The sequence below is a fragment of the Camelus dromedarius genome, chromosome 9, assembly GCF_036321535.1.
Source record: "Camelus dromedarius isolate mCamDro1 chromosome 9, mCamDro1.pat, whole genome shotgun sequence".
NCBI lineage: Eukaryota > Metazoa > Chordata > Mammalia > Artiodactyla > Camelidae > Camelus > Camelus dromedarius.
The window spans coordinates 67772654-67789542 of NC_087444.1; the positions used below are offsets into that span (position 1 = coordinate 67772654).

General features: G+C 52.1%; 2 protein-coding genes across 5 annotated transcripts; one reads left to right on the top strand and one right to left on the bottom strand.

Annotated features, from left to right (window-relative positions):
* Positions 1-5730: 5730 nt before the first annotated feature.
* On the top strand, positions 5731-8076 carry C9H19orf33 (chromosome 9 C19orf33 homolog). Of its 2 annotated transcripts, XM_064489297.1 has the most exons (5): positions 5731-6198; positions 6803-6987; positions 7468-7568; positions 7698-7772; positions 7913-8076. In XM_064489297.1, the coding sequence occupies exons 3-5, from the start codon at positions 7509-7511 to the stop codon at positions 8033-8035; spliced, it is 258 nt and encodes an 85-aa protein (XP_064345367.1). In that variant the 5' UTR covers positions 5731-6198; positions 6803-6987; positions 7468-7508; the 3' UTR covers positions 8036-8076. The 2 variants fall into 2 exon arrangements, with proteins under 2 accessions (XP_064345367.1, XP_010987663.1); XM_010989361.3 differs by lacking the exons at positions 5731-6198; positions 6803-6987 and adding an exon at positions 7246-7348.
* Positions 8077-8200: 124 nt separating this feature from the next.
* Positions 8201-15917, bottom strand: YIF1B (Yip1 interacting factor homolog B, membrane trafficking protein). Of its 3 annotated transcripts, none has more exons than XM_031458618.2 (8): positions 15762-15917; positions 11518-11756; positions 11331-11435; positions 11085-11163; positions 10897-10954; positions 9702-9857; positions 9520-9613; positions 8201-8579 (listed from the first exon to the last, which is right to left on the bottom strand). In XM_031458618.2, the coding sequence occupies exons 1-8, from the start codon at positions 15802-15804 to the stop codon at positions 8424-8426; spliced, it is 930 nt and encodes a 309-aa protein (XP_031314478.1). In that variant the 5' UTR covers positions 15805-15917; the 3' UTR covers positions 8201-8423. The 3 variants fall into 3 exon arrangements, with proteins under 3 accessions (XP_031314478.1, XP_031314477.1, XP_064345366.1); XM_031458617.2 differs by having other exon boundaries at positions 15753-15889; XM_064489296.1 differs by lacking the exon at positions 15762-15917 and adding an exon at positions 15617-15635.
* Between the last annotated feature and the right edge of the window lie 972 nt (positions 15918-16889).

Genomic DNA, 16889 nt, shown 5'->3' on the forward strand with positions numbered 1-16889 from the left:
TTAATTAAGGTATATACATTGGGGTTTTTTTTAGATATAATGCAGTTGCATTCTTAGTAGACTATAGTATAGTATAAACAACTGTTACATGCACTGGGAAATCTAAAAAGTACTTGTGACTCGCTATATTGTGATATTTGCTTCCTCATGATAGTCTGGAACGAACTCAGTATCTCAGGAATGCCTGTATGTTGGGGGAAAGACTTGTATCTGTTAGGGCTTAGAAATCTGTTCTAGAAGCAGTTGGGCAAATACCTTATCCACTTCCTCCCAGCCTCTGTGGTCCATGGTAGACGTTGCTCACGGACTCTGGCATTCTCCCTGCCAAGTTGGTGAGCAGGTGAAACCTACTTGCTGTATCTCAGACAAATTGGGACTCCCAGTGCTCTGGAAGAGCCTGTGGTCCAGGGAAAGTGGGCCTAGGCATTGGGAGGAGACTCCCCACCCACCACTCTCCAGCTGTGCAACAGCAGGTGGGTCACTTAACTCCTTTGAGCCTCTGGTTTCCTCACCTGTAAGATGGGTGGATGTGAGGGTCACATGAGATCATAGATGTGGTGTCTGCCTCTGCCCACCAACCTGTGTCCTCATTTCTCCTCAATAGTTGGTGGCTCTCCCCTACACCCACCCTGCCATCCCATGAGCAACCCTCAAGTCCACTTGTGTCCTTTCGTGTTTCTCTGCCTACTTGAACAAGAGTTGTCTCTCCTACATACCTTAGTCATGTGAAGGAAAAAAGTAGTGTGTTTAGATTTTAAAAGAAACTGTTGGGAATCACTTTTAAATAATTCTACTGCAGAAGGAAGATCATGAAGTGAATTCTAACACCATCAAGTTTTTCATAGAGTACCTTTATGTGTGTCTAATGCAGAAGTTAGGCTCTGTGACTCACTTCTGCCAAAACTTGTCCTGTTTATCTCATGGTTTGGGAGGCCCCATGGCCCCACTTGCTCCTGGCAGATTGACAGCATGGGACCTTTGGGCCCTCTTGGTGTGCCAGTGGTGTCTCGCTTCTGTACTTTCCCAGGTTAGGATGCTGCTGTTCCAGTCTGGTTGGCTCTTTGCCACACCACTGTAGCCCCTGAAACTAAACTGCCATGTTTTCAGTTTTCTGGACATTTTATAGGCTGACATTGGTCTCCTCTTTTTGTTACAAAGGCTACCCAACAATAGGCCAATAGCCAAGGTGTTCAATGGACATTTTACGGCCTTTGTCATCCTCACGCTGCTGACAGCATTTAGAGGTGAAATGGACTTTAAAAAATCGGCTCAACAAAGATAGCTCACTCTGCCTCTTCCTGGTCCACACACTTTAAGCAAGGCAGTTTGGTCACTGAATGTGGCTATCACCAGAAAGGGATTATCTCTGGACTATCTCCTGAGTAAAGGTCAGGTCAAGGGGGTTGGGACTCATACAGACTATTTTGACAATTTTGGAATTCTGTCCTCATCATTCCTGTGTATGATGCATCTTTGCCCTAACAGCAAGCCTGGGCACACCTGGTTGGTGCACCCTCCTGATGGCAGCCGACTAGAAAGGGGCCTCGGATTAAAGTTAACACTGGTTCAGCCCCCTACATTCTTTCTCGGACGACTAGTCCTAGGTCATGAAGACAACAGCCACTGGGTCATTGAGTGCTCTGCCTGCCAGGTCTCCCTACAGTGGCCCACATGGTCTCTATAAATTTGTAAAAATGTTTGTTCCATTCACATCTGATCCTTCCAAACAAAAGGTTTGAGTGTGAGTAGGTCATGACAAAGATGACTCCCATCCCAGAGTCACTGGTTTGCAGGTCCTCGGAGGGAGAGCAACAACCTGGCACTTGGGGAAGGAACACTTCCGACTCCAGGAGGTGAGGGGGAAGGGGGGGAGCAACCAGTGCTCTTTCCTCCAGATCCAGCACCTGGTCCAGCTGAGCCCTGCGGCACCTGCAGCTGGCAGCGTGACCCGCAGACCCGGCCAGTCCTGAACGAGTCTGCTGCGCCTGATGCCACCAGCAGCGGGCCTGAGTGTGGGCCCCACCCCTAGACCTTTACAAATGCTTAGACCTGCTCAGTCTTGTTTTAATCTGGCTGATAACATAATCACACACTTCCTATGCCCACGCAGCCCTGGGCTATGCCATGTATGGCAATTGAGGTTGCATCTACTCAGTGGCGCTGCCCATGTGGCTTACCCAAACCAGTGCAGGGGTGTTCCAAGTCAAGTTTAACAACAAATTATGTCCTGTGCCCAGTACTCTGAGCCTTCATGTGGGAAAGAATGAGTCACCATGTCTCTCCATCGGGCCTGAGGGCTACTTTTGGACCTTGCAATTATTGGCAGTGGCACCAGAGGTCAGCAGGTTGGTCTGAACTCCCTTGTGTGGGTCCTAATGGATGACAGACTGGCCTATTACATCCTGGCTGTCTGAAATCAGCCCTGATTGTTCACAGCTAGATGAGTCCAGGATCCTGGATGGCAGATTGGCCTTATATCAACAGGAGTCACTGCCTCTTGGTCCTAGCTAAATGCCATATGAGACAAACTGAGTGAATTTGGTCCCGGCCTCTTGTCAGATTAATCCAAGCCCCTGACGGCATCCTCATGCGAAAATTCACCAGAAGCCAAGAGGGGTGCACTGTTGAGAGAGAGTGCTCCGTGGGGGTCTTGTGCACTACAGGTCTTGCTGGGTGTACCAAGACCGCACAGCCCTGGCAGCTGTTTCCCTGGGCCATTTCTCAGGGTTGGGTTTGCAGCGAGCACCTTGAAAGATGAAGTGATGTAGTGGTTCCCTCTAGGACAAAGAGCAGGCCTGCCTGCTGCTTGCTGTAAAGTGGCAGGTTCCCATGCTCAGTGTCCCTCTTGTGATGGCAGCCACCCACCGCAGGTGTGGGGTCCATCTGGACCCTCTGCTTTGCTCCCAGGGGCAGGGGAAGTCAACACACATGTTGATGCTTATGCTGCTTGCTGTGATGTCTCTGACCCAGGAGTCTCAAGGGTTCTCCCAGCATTTTGGAAACAGTTACAAGGCTAATTTATTAGCTTGTAAATAGAATGAAATCAAATCCCAGACACAACAGTCAGCTGGGCAGAGGCCAAGCTTGGGTTTCCCTAGCTGGGCTGTCAGCAACTTGGCACCTCCCAAAGGATGCTCTGCTGAGATTTTTCTGGTGATTAGTATTCCAGAACATCCAGGGCTCAGTGCAGCATTTCTGTCTTGTGGGAAAGGAAACTGAGTCTCTGCATACTGTGTGCTTAAGGTCAGCTATCTCCTGGGATGTGGTTAGGCTCAAAGGAAACATCCCAGAACAGGGATTATGATGTTTATAGAACTGGGGTGCTGTGGTCATGCAAGCTTCAGGAAGGAGATGAAACCGGGCCTCAGCAGTTCCTCTTCCAACTGGTCATGTCGGTCCTCAGACATGTAGGAGCACTGGATCGCCACAGAAGACTGTCTCCCAGCACTCTGCTCCTCGGTCCTGTGCCACTAGAGCTGGCATCCAGAAATCTCTTCCTAAATTGCAGTGATTAAGTAAAAACGAGAGGGTTGGAGTGACCCTCTGTAGAATGTCTACTGGTGACATGTTGGAGAAAGGGTAAGCTGATGTAGCAGTGAATGACATCGGTGTCACAGGTCAGTTGGGAACACAAGTTCCTTTTTCCTACAAAGAAGACTTTGCTTGTACCCTTAGGACCAAGTCATTTTAGGCAGAAATAATGAGGAAACAAGCAGGGGAGGGCAGTGCCATTAGATGCCAAGGGCAGGCAGGGCCTGGGAAGACAGACATAAGCCACTGTTCGTGCTCCTGTTAACCATGGGAGATAAGCACTGAATGGCAGAGAACTCATTTTCCAAAGAGCAGATGGACATGCCCTTGTCTTAGGGGCTCACATCTATATTTTTCTTCCAAGCATTTATGTCCAACTTCCCAGCTTTAATCTCTCCTCCATTTGTAAACCTTCCAGAGTAGGAGAGTAAGGGACACTCACTGCCACCAATAAGGAGTAGTGATAGACAGGTTTCCAGGTCCCAATTTCCCCCTTCTTCCTCTTGTTAATAGAAGTCCCCAGGTTTTAGCCAGGTTTGTGGCTGCCCAGCTAGGGATTCTATTTCCCTGTCTCCTTTGCAGTAGGATGTGACTAGGTGTCTAAAGTCCTTACTGAAGGGATGTGTGCTGCCTCCAGGTTGGGTCCTTAAAAGGAAGTGGTGTGCCCTCCATTTGCCCTTTCTTTTCCTGGAGGGATGTCCAGTACCCAGACAGAAGGAGCCGGGTCCTGGGATGGTCTCAGGGAGCTGCCTGCTCACCTGCTCTGGTCTCCCACAAGCTCAAGCTTTCATGTGAGAGAAAAGTGAAGCTCTCCTTTTAAGCCTCTGTCTTCAGAGTCTCTGTGAAAGCTGCCACATCCTAAATATATAGGAGTGATAGGTGGGGGTCTGGAGGACCAGGCCAGTTCTCCCCGGACGCATTCACTCACCCCACTTACTTAGCAGTGAAGAGCTATTTCGTCTTGGGTCTGGAAGATCCCACACTGCTGCCCCCCACCCTACTGGCCCACTGTCCTCCTGTAACTTTTAGGGTTCAATTGCTTCATATATAACATGGGGGGCCTATTGCTGGTTTCATGAGGAATCATGAGATTGTGTTTGTGGATCATAATAAAAACAGACATTTATTGAGCATCTATTTACCTTGTCCCAGACAGGCTCTGCAAAACCATTTACCCTATGAGATAAGTTTTCCTTTTGCCAGGAGGACAGTGAGGGCCAGAGTGACTGCTCCACAGAGCAGTAAAGGGTAGAGTGAGACCTGTAAGCAGATTGGCCTCCAGAACACAAACTCACAGCCACTCTAAGCTTGCTCTAACCTGCCATTACCACTGCCGGGTATCAGGTAACCCAGTTCACCAGATGATAGTGAGCACCAACTCTGAGTCGCACCGTTCTGGGCGCTGAGCAAAGCAATAAAGTCCACACCCTTGTTACGCCAGGAGAGACAGGCACTTTCTCTCATATCCTGTATGTGGTTGTCAGCAAAACCATAATCATCATTCCCCTCTTCTCACACAGAGTAAAGACCAAAGATCTCTGATTTACAAGACACTTCCCCCATCCCTCCTCTTCTACCTCTCCCCCTCCATTCTCTGCCACTCTAATCTTGCAGTTCTTCCAACACACAGGAACATTTCTGCCTCAGGGCCTTTGCACTTGTTATTCACTCTGCCTAGATATGCCTCCATATGCTTGCTTGACTTGTTTCCTCACCTTCAGATTTTTACTCAAAAAAGACTTCAGTGAGGCTTCCCTGATAACTATCTGAAATCCAACATTTCCTCAACATACCACATAGTTATTACCTAGTCCCCTTTCTTGCTGTATTTCTCAGTACATACTACTTTTTAAAAATTGAGTTATAAGTTATATAAAACTCACCTATTTCAAATGTACAGTTCAGTGATTTTTTAAAATAATTTTACCAAATGGTGCAATTGTCACCATAAATCTGTTTTAGAATATTTTCATCCCCTTCTACTAGTAAGATCCCTCACAGCCATTTACAGCTAATCACCATTCCTACACTCAGCTCCCAGCAACCACTAATCTGATTTCTGTCTCTATAATTGCCTTTTCTGAATACTTCATATGAATGGTATCATATAATATGTAGTCTCTCGCATCTGGCTTCTTTCACCTAGCATGATGTTTTCGAAGTTCATCCATGGTGTAGCATGGATGAGTTCATTACTTTTTTTTGCTGAATAGTATTCCATGATATGTGTAGATATATCACATTTTGTATATCTATTCACCAACTGTTGGACAGTTTAGTTTCCAGCTTTTTCTAACACACTGTACATTCTGCTTTGTTCCCCCCACTAGAATGTCAACTACACGAGGCTGGAATATTTGATGGTTGTGTTCACCTCTGTACCCCCAGCATTTGAATTATGCTGGACACATAGTAGGTATTCAAGAAATATATCCTGAAAGAATAAGTTAGAATAGAGATAACTTCAGGGAGTGGTAAGCCTGGGCTATGTTGGCCATCAAGCAGGGCAAAGGCGACAGAGTGATGGGACTCCATGGAGCCAGCAGTCAGGGCAGGCTCCTATAAGGAATGGACTTTGGAGCAGCCACCTGAATGCACAAGGCCAATTATTGCACGTTCATCATCAGCCCCAGGCCTCAGCCACCTGCTCCTGTGCCACTCCTGCAGGTAAGGGCAGACAGCTTGGTGGCAGGACTGGGTTGGAGAGGGACTCCCAAGGACACCTAGCCTCACAGCAATGCGAGCAGGTGATGCAGGCCCTCCCTGCCCCCAGCTCTTCCCTGAGCCTGCGGGGCCCAGCCCAGTGTGGGGAGGGAACGGTGGGCTGGCCTGGCTGCCCCTTCTGCTGAGTGCCTGCAGGGTGAGACGGAGGGGCCAGGCACAGCCTTGGACTTGAAGCACACTGCCTGGGTTTGAATCCCAGTTCTAGCCTGTTCATTGCTCCATTTGCCCCTTGTCATCTTACTTAACTGTTTAGTTCCTCAGTTTTCTCATCTGCAAAATAGGGAAAGTAACCATACTTACCTTTTATTTGAAAAGCAAACATTATTTTATAAGCATTTACTCCTAGTAAGTAACTGTGTGCAGGCAGGTTCTAGGAAACTTAATTCGTTTGATTGTTATATCAACCCCATATGGTAGCTGTCATTTACAGATGAGGAATCTGAGGCACAGAGAAGTGAACTTTCCCCAGATCACCCCGCTACTAAATAATACAGATGGGCTTCAAATCAGCAGACTGGTTCCAAGTTCATGTTTTTCACTCCTTCAGGCACTGCTCCTCACCAAGCCAGAGGCATTGTTAAAGGGAGTTAATGTATGTGAAGCCTCTGGAACAAGAGCCTGGCAGGTAATCAGTACACAAGGAGTGTCAGGATTACCACAGTACAGAGGACGCAGGGAGGCACCCTCCCTCATTTCTTCAAAACAAGGATCTGACCCTTTTAGGGGAAGCAGGTAACAGCTCTAGTACCCTCCTCAGAAATCTGCAACTTGGCCCACACATTCTTTCCCTAGCCTCACCCACACAGCCCCAACTCCACTGCCAAGGCTCACTGGGTGGGGGTGGGGGGGGACATAGTAGTTAACTGTCCACCCTCCCCATTTCCCAGGGACAAGTTGGGCGGTGCTGGGGAGGGGCTGTGAGTCAGGACTAAGGACTCTGAACAAAGGTTAGGGTGGGGCTCCTCAGAACTCCATAGGCAGACTCACTGCCCCTCCCCATGGCCCTCCCCCTGCCCTGAGGCACTGCTGGGCCCTCTGGCCCTGCAGACACACCTTTTCTCACTTACCACCATGGAGTTCGACCTGTCAGCAGGTGCGCTCCTGGGGAGTCGGAAGCTTGAGGGGCAGAGGGCCAGATTCAAGCCCAGGGACTGCCTCCCAGGGGGCATTCCCTGCGTGGGCACCAACCCACCCAACTTCTCCTCTCCGCAGCTGTGGAGTCCACCTCCAAGAAGCCCCAGGCAGCAGGCCACATGGGAGATGCCAAGCACAGCCCCCACAAAGTTCCCGGTGGGTCAGCTGATCACCTGAAGGTAAGTCACCTCACAACCGGGCACATCCCAGGGGCGGTTGCTTTTGACCCCAGGCCCCTGCTAGGTCTGGGGCCTCCGACTTGGGGACTGGGTAAGGGGCTCCGGCCTAACTGTCACGCCACCAACTAGCATCAGCACGGCCATGGCCACGGCAGCTCCTCCGATTCCAGCAGCAGCTCCAGCGACTCGGAAAATGAGGCTAAGGTGAGAGGCTTCTCCCTTTTCCAGCGGGTGCCTGTCACCCCAGGTGGGGGCAGAGTCCCAGCCCGCAACTCTGGCAGACATCTCACTGGCGGAACCCTCTCTCCTCTCCCACCCCCACCGTCCTCACCCCGACCCCACAGCCCGGCACAGCCGGCTCGGAGAAGCACAAAAGCGCCCCGGGCAAGGTCAAGAAGCCAAAGGTGAAAAAGGAGAAGAAGAAGGACGAGAAGAAGAAGGACGGGAAGAAGAAGGCTCCCCACTGACGGGCCTGGGCGGGGCTCATTAAACCTTCTCTCGGCCTCCAGGTTGCCTTCCAGTTTCAAGGCGCCGCGATCCGTCCCCAACCCCGCCTGTCCCCTTCCTCCTGCCCCCTCTCCGGGCCCGGACTGCCCCCTGCCGGGCACCGCGCGCCAAGGAGAGGCAGCTCACGCCGTGCCCATCACGGTTTATTGTTTCTGAAACAGTGGCCGCACTGCGGGGTGGGGGGTGGGGGGCGGCCTGTGCAGCTGGAGATCTCAGCACCTCAGCGAGAAGGGAAGGGAGGGTCTTGGGAGGCGGGGCGGACCCTGTGGCCGGCAAGGGGCCGGGAGATGAGCGGCTGCAGCTCGGTGGCCGCCAGAAGCAGCAGCTGGAGGCGTCGCGGGGCCACCCTCACCGCACCAGGTGGAAGGTGAGCCAGTACATGAGCAGGGGCTGCGCTGCCGCCACCGCCATGGTCAGGTACATGCGCAGCTGGTTCCGCGCCCCGCGCACCGGGATGCCTTCGGCCGCCGCATCGGCCAGGATCTTCAGCCGAAGGGTCCGGATCTGGGTGGGGAGGGGATTCACCTTTGAGCCTGACCATCCTTCCAGACTCGCTTTTCTACCCTTAATAGGGCAGCTTGCCTCAAGTCTCTGCTCCTGGGGAGCCTTTGTTTCCCCCAAATTTCCTGGCACATAGTAAAGGCCTGCTCCTTCCCAGGCCTTGGGAGAATATGTGAGGGTTCCAAACTCAAGGGTGAGGCCCCTAAGTGAGTGAGGTGGGGGGACTTCATATGAATACCCTTACTGAAGGGGGTGGCCAGGCTTGGCCCTTTTGCTGCTACCTCCTTGTGTTGACCTCTGACAAGTTTTTCAACCAGAAATGCCTTTTTCCCCCCACTCCCCTTAAACTTTTAAATATAACGACATCTAAGTCAAAGTTTACCTGAGGGGTAGATCAAGCCCACCAGTCTCTAGGTTTGCTCTCTGCTCCTCACATACATCCACACTAAAACCTCCTGTACCCTGAGGTGCAATTATCATCATCCCCATTTCACAAAAGGGGAAACAGGTTCAAAGTCTATCCAGGATCCAGCAAAGCTTGGGGTCAAACCCCAATGCAGCCTAGTGCTCTTAACCAGCACCTCCACTCCAGCTGGAAGGACTCTCAGAGAAGCTACTTCGCAGGTACTGAACTCTTCATCCTAAATTAAATTCTGGTAGGAAAGCCCACCATGTGAGGAGAGTGGAGTGAGGCTGAGTGCCCACCGTAGCATCCTGGCTGGCTCCTCCTCTTCTTTCAGGCCCCAGCTTGAGCACCCCCTCTTCCAGGAAGCTCTCCGGACCCCCAGGCTAGGATAGCCACTCCAGGACTCCTCTGTTCAACTATGCGGCTCTTGTCTAAACTCTGTACTTGACACCCTCTGCTTGGATGCCTCCAGGGACCCCCAATTCTGTCCAGGAGGCCTGTGCCCTCAGTCCCACCCTCCGCTGAGCCCCAGCTTACCATGAATACAAAGATAGACACACAGCACCAGCCCAGCACCAAGTAGTAGCCAATCTTTCCAAAGAGCAGGCCCATGAGGACCCCGCCAATCATCCTGGGGGCAGAAGGAGAGGGAAAGGCCAGTCTGAGGTAGAGGCCCCAGGGCTGGGGGCCAGCAGTGGAGAGGCAGGAGGGGTACTCACCCAACATATTTGTAGCCCAAGAAGGCCACCAGGTCGATAGTGGTGAGGTCGGTGTTGACAGTGACAAGGTAGAGGCTGAGCAGGATGGCCAGCACCTCCAGTGTCAGCCAGGCCAACGCAGAGCTTGCTTGCAGCCCCAGGAGGTCTGGGGAGAACCTGCCGGGACCCAAGCTACGTCATTCAGTAGGCTGGCTCAGACCCTCCCTGAACATCTGCCTGGGCATAGTCTGCGCTGGGTGGGGCTGGAGACCCAGCAGTGACCAAGATGGATCTGGGCCCTGGCCTCCCAGAAATCCCATTCCAGGAAAGGCAGACCTGTCCTCAGTAATAGCCTAGAGAGGTCAGGGCTGGATCAGGGCAGCACAGGGCAGGGGAGGTGCCTGACTCAGTTGGGGGTGGGGTGTCAGAGACAAGGGCGACACTTGAGCTGAGGCTTGAAGGAATCAGGAGCTGATTATGGAAGAAGGACCTTGGTCTCTGCCTTATCCCCACTGCCTCAATAATTAATTGACTCTAATGACAACTGTCTTCCATGACACAAAGGAAATGAACAGGGGCCTATGAGGCAGGGGTGGGGGACTGACCCAGGCTGGAGGGTGGGAAGGCTTCCCTGAGAAAGTAACATCAGAGTGGAGACACCACGAGTGAACAGGTGCTCAGCAGGTGTAAGGGAGGAACTTATTCCTGAGCAAAGGGAACTGGATGTGCAAAGGCCCTAGGGAGGCAGCCCAGGCCCTCTGGAGGAATGGGAAGAGGACCAGAATGGTGGAGCGGAGAGAGGCTGCATGGAGGGCAGGGTTGGGCTAAGGAGCTGAGGCTTGTCTGGGGACAGAGGGGCTAGGGACAGCTAGCTGTTCTTCTGAAACAGGGTGGGACATGGCCAGACCTTCCTCTCAAACAAGACCTTCCCAGCTGCTGCTGGAGTTGGGGTGCAGGGAGTGTGCGGGGCAGGACAGATAGGAGAAGCCAAGGAGAAAGATGGATTTAGAGTCACCAGCACAGGGTGTTGGGATGGGCCACACATGGGTGGGAAAGAGAGGGAAGAGGTGACCCTGAAAGTGATACCGCAGGCTCTGTCTTGGGCCAACTGGGAACACGGTGGGGTTGTTCTGAGAGAGGGAAACCATGAGACCTTCCTGACTGCCCCTCAGCCCCTCAGGACCACACCACTTCGCCTACTCCAGGCCTCCCTTACCTATCCTGGGTCCCCAGCGCCAGGCCAGCCACCAAGATGTAGGTGATGAAAGCCATGGCTGTGGGAGGCAGACACAGAGACACTGGTCAGAAGGAGGACCGTCCTGGGCCTCCGGGCACCTAAACCTCTGCTTGAGACAGCCCACCCAGAGGGAGAAGGGCACCGGGTGGTGGTGGGTGGGGTGAAACCTGGGATGTAGAGGTCAGGAGCGTTGATGTCAAAGCGGGGGGCCACTGGTGTGTCCTGCTGGTACTGCACCTCCCAGTCCTGTGGGGAGAGTGGGGGGAGCAGGCAGGACTGGGGACTGGGCTCCTCCTGCCCCGCCAGCAGGCCCCCTCTTGGGGCGAATCTACCCGCCCTGCCTCTCATACCTGCCCCAGCCTGTGATTCACCCCGGCCCAGAGGCTGTCTTCCCCTCAGGGGGCGATGCTCACCTGGTGCAGGTAGGGGAAGAAGAGCAGGCCCAGCTTTTTGCCCACATACATGGTATCCACGGCGAAGTAATACTTGAGCTTCGTGACAGGGATGAAGCGGTCGATCTAGGGAGGCAGAGCTCAAACCTGAAGCCCTGGCCCCACAGCCCCTGCCCGCCCCCTACCCCTGCCAGCCTGGCCCACTCACGTTCTTATCCACCAGCTCCTTTCCCTGTGCGGCTAGGCTGCTCCCGTAGGCCATGGCCATGTTGGACACAGGATCTGCCAGGAAGGCTGCCTGGGGCGAGGCGGAGGCTGCAGGGTAGCCCAGGCCGCTAGGTCCCCGCTGGGCCCCATAGCCCTGGCTCTGGGTTGAACTCGTGTCATCAAAAAGCTGGTGGGGGTCAGCCATGCCTGGCTGGGACACAGGGGTCCTCCGTTTCGAGGCTGCAGGGAAAGAGGGGTGGGAGCCTCATTCATTTTGCAGGAGCTCTCCCTCCCGCTCCTGTCTCAGTAGAGCACTGGTTTTGATGGTAGATGGGTCATTTAGTCAAGTGCAGGTGGCCTCTGCCATCCATCCATCCATCCATCCATCCATCCATCCAAATAACAATAATGATGATGATGATAGCTACATGTACTGAGGTTCACTGCGCACAAAACCCTGTGCTAAACCTTTCACAAACAAGGTCTCTATCCATACCTTTCTTCGTGCTCCCTCTCACTCATTCCACTCTAGCTGCACGGGCCTCAGTGCCACTGAACACACCGGGCACACTCCCACCTCAGGGTCTCTGCACTGGTGGTTCCAGTACCGGCTCTTCCCCCAGACATCCTCACGGCTCCCTCCTCTCCTCCAAGTCTTGGCTCCGTGGGGCCTGCCCCAGTCATCCTGTCTACAACTGCATCTTCCTTGGTGGCACCCCAACTCCCTTTCATTTATATCCATAGAACTCAGCACCAACTGACATACTGGCTATTTCATTTATTTTGTTTGCTGTCTGTCTCCCCTGCTCAAAGGTGAGCCCCCAGGATGGGGATCTTTGTTTTGTTCGTGGCTGAAGCCCTAGCCCCTAGAACAGGGTTAGAGTAGGTGCTTGATTAAAAACTTGATGAATAAATGCCAGTCCCCATTTACAGGCTCAGACAGGCTAAATGACTTGTGCAAAGGGCCAAACTGAGGAAATGACAGAGCAGGAGACCAGCCCAGGCCAGCCAGTTAAATATTACAATATTTCAACCTGAATTGAGCACTTACCACATACCAGGCTGTGTTCTAAACACTATGGATTAACTCATTTAATTCTCACAACAGCCCATTTTGTGTGGTTGACAGTATCATCCCACTCTACAGACGGGAAAAGTGAGCCCCAAAGAGGTTCAGGGCCCTCGCCCAAAGTCAGACAGATAGCATGAAGCAGAGCCCAATTTCAAGTTTTTTAAAGGTCCCTCTGCTTCATGTGGGGAACAGACTCGGGAGGTGGGGACAAGGAGGAGAGATGTGGTCCAGGTGGAAGAGTAGGATTGGGGGGCAGTGGTGGGGAGGGGATGGGTTGCTTCTGGATGGATTCTGGAGGTGGAGAGGCAGGATTGCCAGATGTGTGCTCGGTTGGAGGAGGGTAAAGAAGAGGGAGGAATCAATGCTGTCTCCTAGATTCTGGTTTGAGTGATAGAGTATATGGTAGTGCTGTCTACTGAGATGGACAATATGAAGAGGGTGGATTTGAACGCAGCACTCTGGCTCCAGGGCCCTAACCTATAAGCAATGCTGTCACAATAAACATTTACTGAGCTCCTCCTCTGCCAGGCGCCATAGTGGGAACAGGGTGGTGGGATTACAGTGGGATGGGGGAGAGGAATCCAGTGCTCCACATCATGACTCTCTGCCCCTCGGTCTTCTCCTCTGTAGAATGGTGTCAATAGTCTGGGGCCAAATGACACTCATAAACTGCTCAGCCCCTGGCCTGGCCCACAAACACGTGGTCAATCCCATCACCTATTATCAACTACTTCTTCCTCTTTGTTATTTGTGGCCTGAAAACAGACTCAGCAAGTGGTCAATCCCAAAGCAAGCAGCACTGGCCCTGGCTCACTTGTCCTCAAGCACCACTTCCCTTTTCCCTCTCCCACTTCTGGCCAAAGGGCTGGCTTCCTGGAAGCTTTGGTGCCAGCCATTCTTCCCTCTCTGTCACCCCCTCAGCCCTTGGCATTTGGGGTTCTGCTCTCCCTGGCCCCCTCAAAGGCCACTGCACTACCAGGCCAAAGCCATGATTCCACTCTCCTCCAACTGAAGCCCTCGGCAGGATTGGCGCCCTTGCCCCCAGTGTCAGCCTCCAACTCTGCTCTCTTGGCTTCTGAGACACTCTACTACCTCTTTCTCTTTCCTGTCTGAGCCCCACAAACCTCGACTGAGCACCTCTGTGTTAGGCTCTGCTGCAGGCCAGGGAGATACAGCAGCCAGAATCACCTTTTTAAATGCAAAAGAGGATATTTCGTGCCCTCTGCCTAAGATCAGCGCCCAATATGCTGAAAATAAAATCCAAATGCCTACGAGGGCCTGCAGTGAACAAAAAGGGGAAAACTGCCTTCATGGGGCTGACAGTCTGATGGGTCCCTCTCAGTCACTGATTTCTCTCCAGCTCCCTGAAACATGTGACCCAATTTTCTACCTTTAAGCTTCTCTTCTGCCTCTTACCTAGGTCAGTCTCACCACACCCACAGCTTTCACTAAGCCACCATGTGCCCTGGGCTTCCTGGCACTGCCCTCTGGCTGCCCCTGGGCCTTTACCTCTGACATCCAATCAGCCAGTCGCTAGTTCTCACCCACCCTATCTCAATGTCACTCTCCCTTCAAGACCTTGTCATCTTGCACCTGACTTAAATGTCCTCTCACCAGGTTCCCTTGTTCATTCTTAGCCCCAACAATCTTCTTTCCTATCAGCAGCCAGAATCATCTTTTTAAATGCAAAAGAGGATATTTCGTGCCCTCTGCCTAAGATCAGCTTCCAATATGCTGAGAATAAAATCAAAATGCCTACGAGGGCCTGCATGACCCAGCCCTGCCAATCACCCTGGTTTGCTACCACTCCACCCAGCCACCATGGCTTCTTCTCAGGCTCCTGCAAAGCTCCTCGCCCCCTCAGGCTTTTGAACACACAGTGCTATCACCTTGGAACACCTTCCCACAATGAACACCTGCCAGTAAGCACTCAGGCCTCAGCTCAAAAGATTCCTTCTCAGAGAGACCTTCCTTACTCCCCAATATAAAGCACTAGCCTGGCCTTGTTCTTTCTCATAATATCCGGCAGTTCTTATTTCTCTTCTGAGCACTTATCATAAGCCCTACATCTGTATTCATTAGTCTGTTTGTTTATTTGGCACAGGCCTCCCATGATTATTCCTCTCACCACAAATCCCCTTCAAATGGCTAATTCCTCATCATTGGATGTACCTCTCCCAGGAAGCTTCACTGACACGCCCACTTTCCTAATCTGAGTTAACATAACACCTCCATCCAAGATGGAACCACTCTGATTGTGTTTCTCCCATCCCTGCCCTGACCCCTCTGACTACACGACTCTCTCATCAGAGCTCCACAGTCCATAGACTGCTGCTGTCTTCCACTCTGTGCTGATAGCTCCATGAAGACAGGAACCAGGACTGAAGGGCACAGCTGTATCCCCAGCATCACACCACAGAGCCAGCCAGGCATCTTACAAAGGTTGAAGGGAGGAATGCATGCATCATATTTTGAGTCACATCCCAGATTATTCCCTTTACAGCCCTAATTATATCCCCAAATTATCTTTCTGGCTTGTTTGCTTCCTAGTTTAGTGTCTGTCTTCCCACTAAACTCTGAGCTGTAAGTTACCAAGGACCAGTGCTATGCTTACTACCACCAGGTACCTAAATTCCAGCACTGGGCCTGGCACAAGGGAGTTGGAGCAAGGTACGCTGAATGAATAAATGAGATGCACACAACTCACGGAGATGAAAAGAAACTTAAAGAGGGATAAAAATTCATAGACATGGGAAAGGGACTTAACACAACAGATACAGGTTCAAATCTTAAATGAGGGGTAAACACGGCCCTCTGCGATCAAGCAGGGCTTTGAAAGCCATCCTAAGGAGCGTGGGGAAGAGAGCCCGAGGCCACGGAAGGAGGGGGAGCGGAATGATGGCTAACACAAATGAATGAAAGTCGCGTTTTTCTACACGTCACACAATATCCTGCCCAAACTTGTTTTCTTCTAAAGGAATTTCCTAAAGAAAAGAAGAATCGAGCCCAACGAGCCCCCTACCCGGACCTGGCATCCCTACGCTGCGCACACCTCGTAGATCCAGATCCCTGACCTCGTGACCTCCGACCTGAGGCGACCTCGTCAACCGTCGAGGCGTCCCCGTTTCGCCCCGCCCTCCCGATCTCTTCGGCCGGCCACGTACGCCACTTACGCTGCCGGGGCGTCCCCGCCGCCACCAAGCCTCCTGGGTGCATCCTTCGCCACCGCCGCCGCCGCCGCCGCCCCAGCCACGGTTCGAAATGTGCCCGCCCGGCTCCCGTAGCCACGCCCTACCGGCGACACGACAGCCAATGGGCGTCACGATCGTGCAGAGACCACGCCCTCTCGCGGAGGCCTAGACAAGTTGGCGGTGAGTGAGAAGCGAGGACCGGAGACTGGTGACGTAAGGCGCGAGTCAGGGCAGGAGAGGCAGGAAGGCGGAGCTGGGAACTATCCGAGGAGTAGGCGGTGTCGTGCTGGACCGGAAATGTAGGTGTTGAGCGAAGAGGCCGATGGGAAATGGAGTTCTCTATAGCCCAACGCTCAATTTGGTCCCCTAGAGCACTGGGGAGCCCAAGGAGGATGTGGAGCAGGAGAGGAGAGACCCATTTGTTTCCCAGGGGCTAAATGGAGTTGTGCGTGCCCTAGCGCTTATGCAATTTTGGCAGACTTTAGGTATTAAAGTGATTATTTAGAGTGAGAAAAGGACATCCAACAAGTTAGGTGTGGGAAGAACCAGGTGTCTTTCCTCGAGATCGTTAAAAAACAAAACTAATTATAATTTATTATTAATAAAGTTCGAATACATTTGAAGACCTCATAGGCTTTATTCAGCAATTTATGAATGGGGCAGCATCCCATCTAGTAAATAGAAAGGAGCTAGTGGGAGTTGTACAAAATGCAGGGTTTTTGTAAGAGGAGGGTGGAGCAAGAAAGTTATTAGCAAAATAAAAGAATTGTTTCAGGTCAGAGATCACCTTCTTTTAGGGTGAGGATAAGGGTTTATTTTGTAGAATACCTCTTCTTCCTTTGTAGAGGAGGGGCAGAGATGGAGAGGGCCCACGGGGCAGATTACCTCATTGGCGCTGACCAGAAAATCTAGACTGGCTGATTAAGATTACCTTCCCAGGGAAGGTGGAAATTGCTATTAGGTCAGGTATTAAATCTAAGTTTGGCATGGGCTTTAGCATGAGTCATGCCATTTTGGGGTCTGTGGTTTTCTTTTTAACAATACCCTAGACATTTCCCTAGAAATTCATAAAAATGCTCCTGTGTTGCAGTCTGGTTTCCCTGGACTGCC

Excerpts from the sequence above, each read along its gene's own strand:
- C9H19orf33 (XM_010989361.3), top strand. The coding sequence starts at position 7,327 with ATGGAGTTCGACCTGTCAGCAG. Across the intron at positions 7,349-7,467 it reads GGAGTTCGACCTGTCAGCAG|CTGTGGAGTCCACCTCCAAG; the intron begins GTGCGCTCCTGG and ends TCCTCTCCGCAG. Across the intron at positions 7,569-7,697 it reads GGTCAGCTGATCACCTGAAG|CATCAGCACGGCCATGGCCA; the intron begins GTAAGTCACCTC and ends GCCACCAACTAG.
- YIF1B (XM_031458617.2), bottom strand. The coding sequence starts at position 15,804 with ATGCACCCAGGAGGCTTGGTGGCGGCGGGGACGCCCCGGCAGCGTAAG. Across the intron at positions 11,757-15,752 it reads GCCCCGGCAGCGTAAGTGGC|CCTCGAAACGGAGGACCCCT; the intron begins GTACGTGGCCGG and ends CTTTCCCTGCAG. Across the intron at positions 9,614-9,701 it reads TTGGGCTACAAATATGTTGG|GATGATTGGCGGGGTCCTCA; the intron begins GTGAGTACCCCT and ends TTCTGCCCCCAG.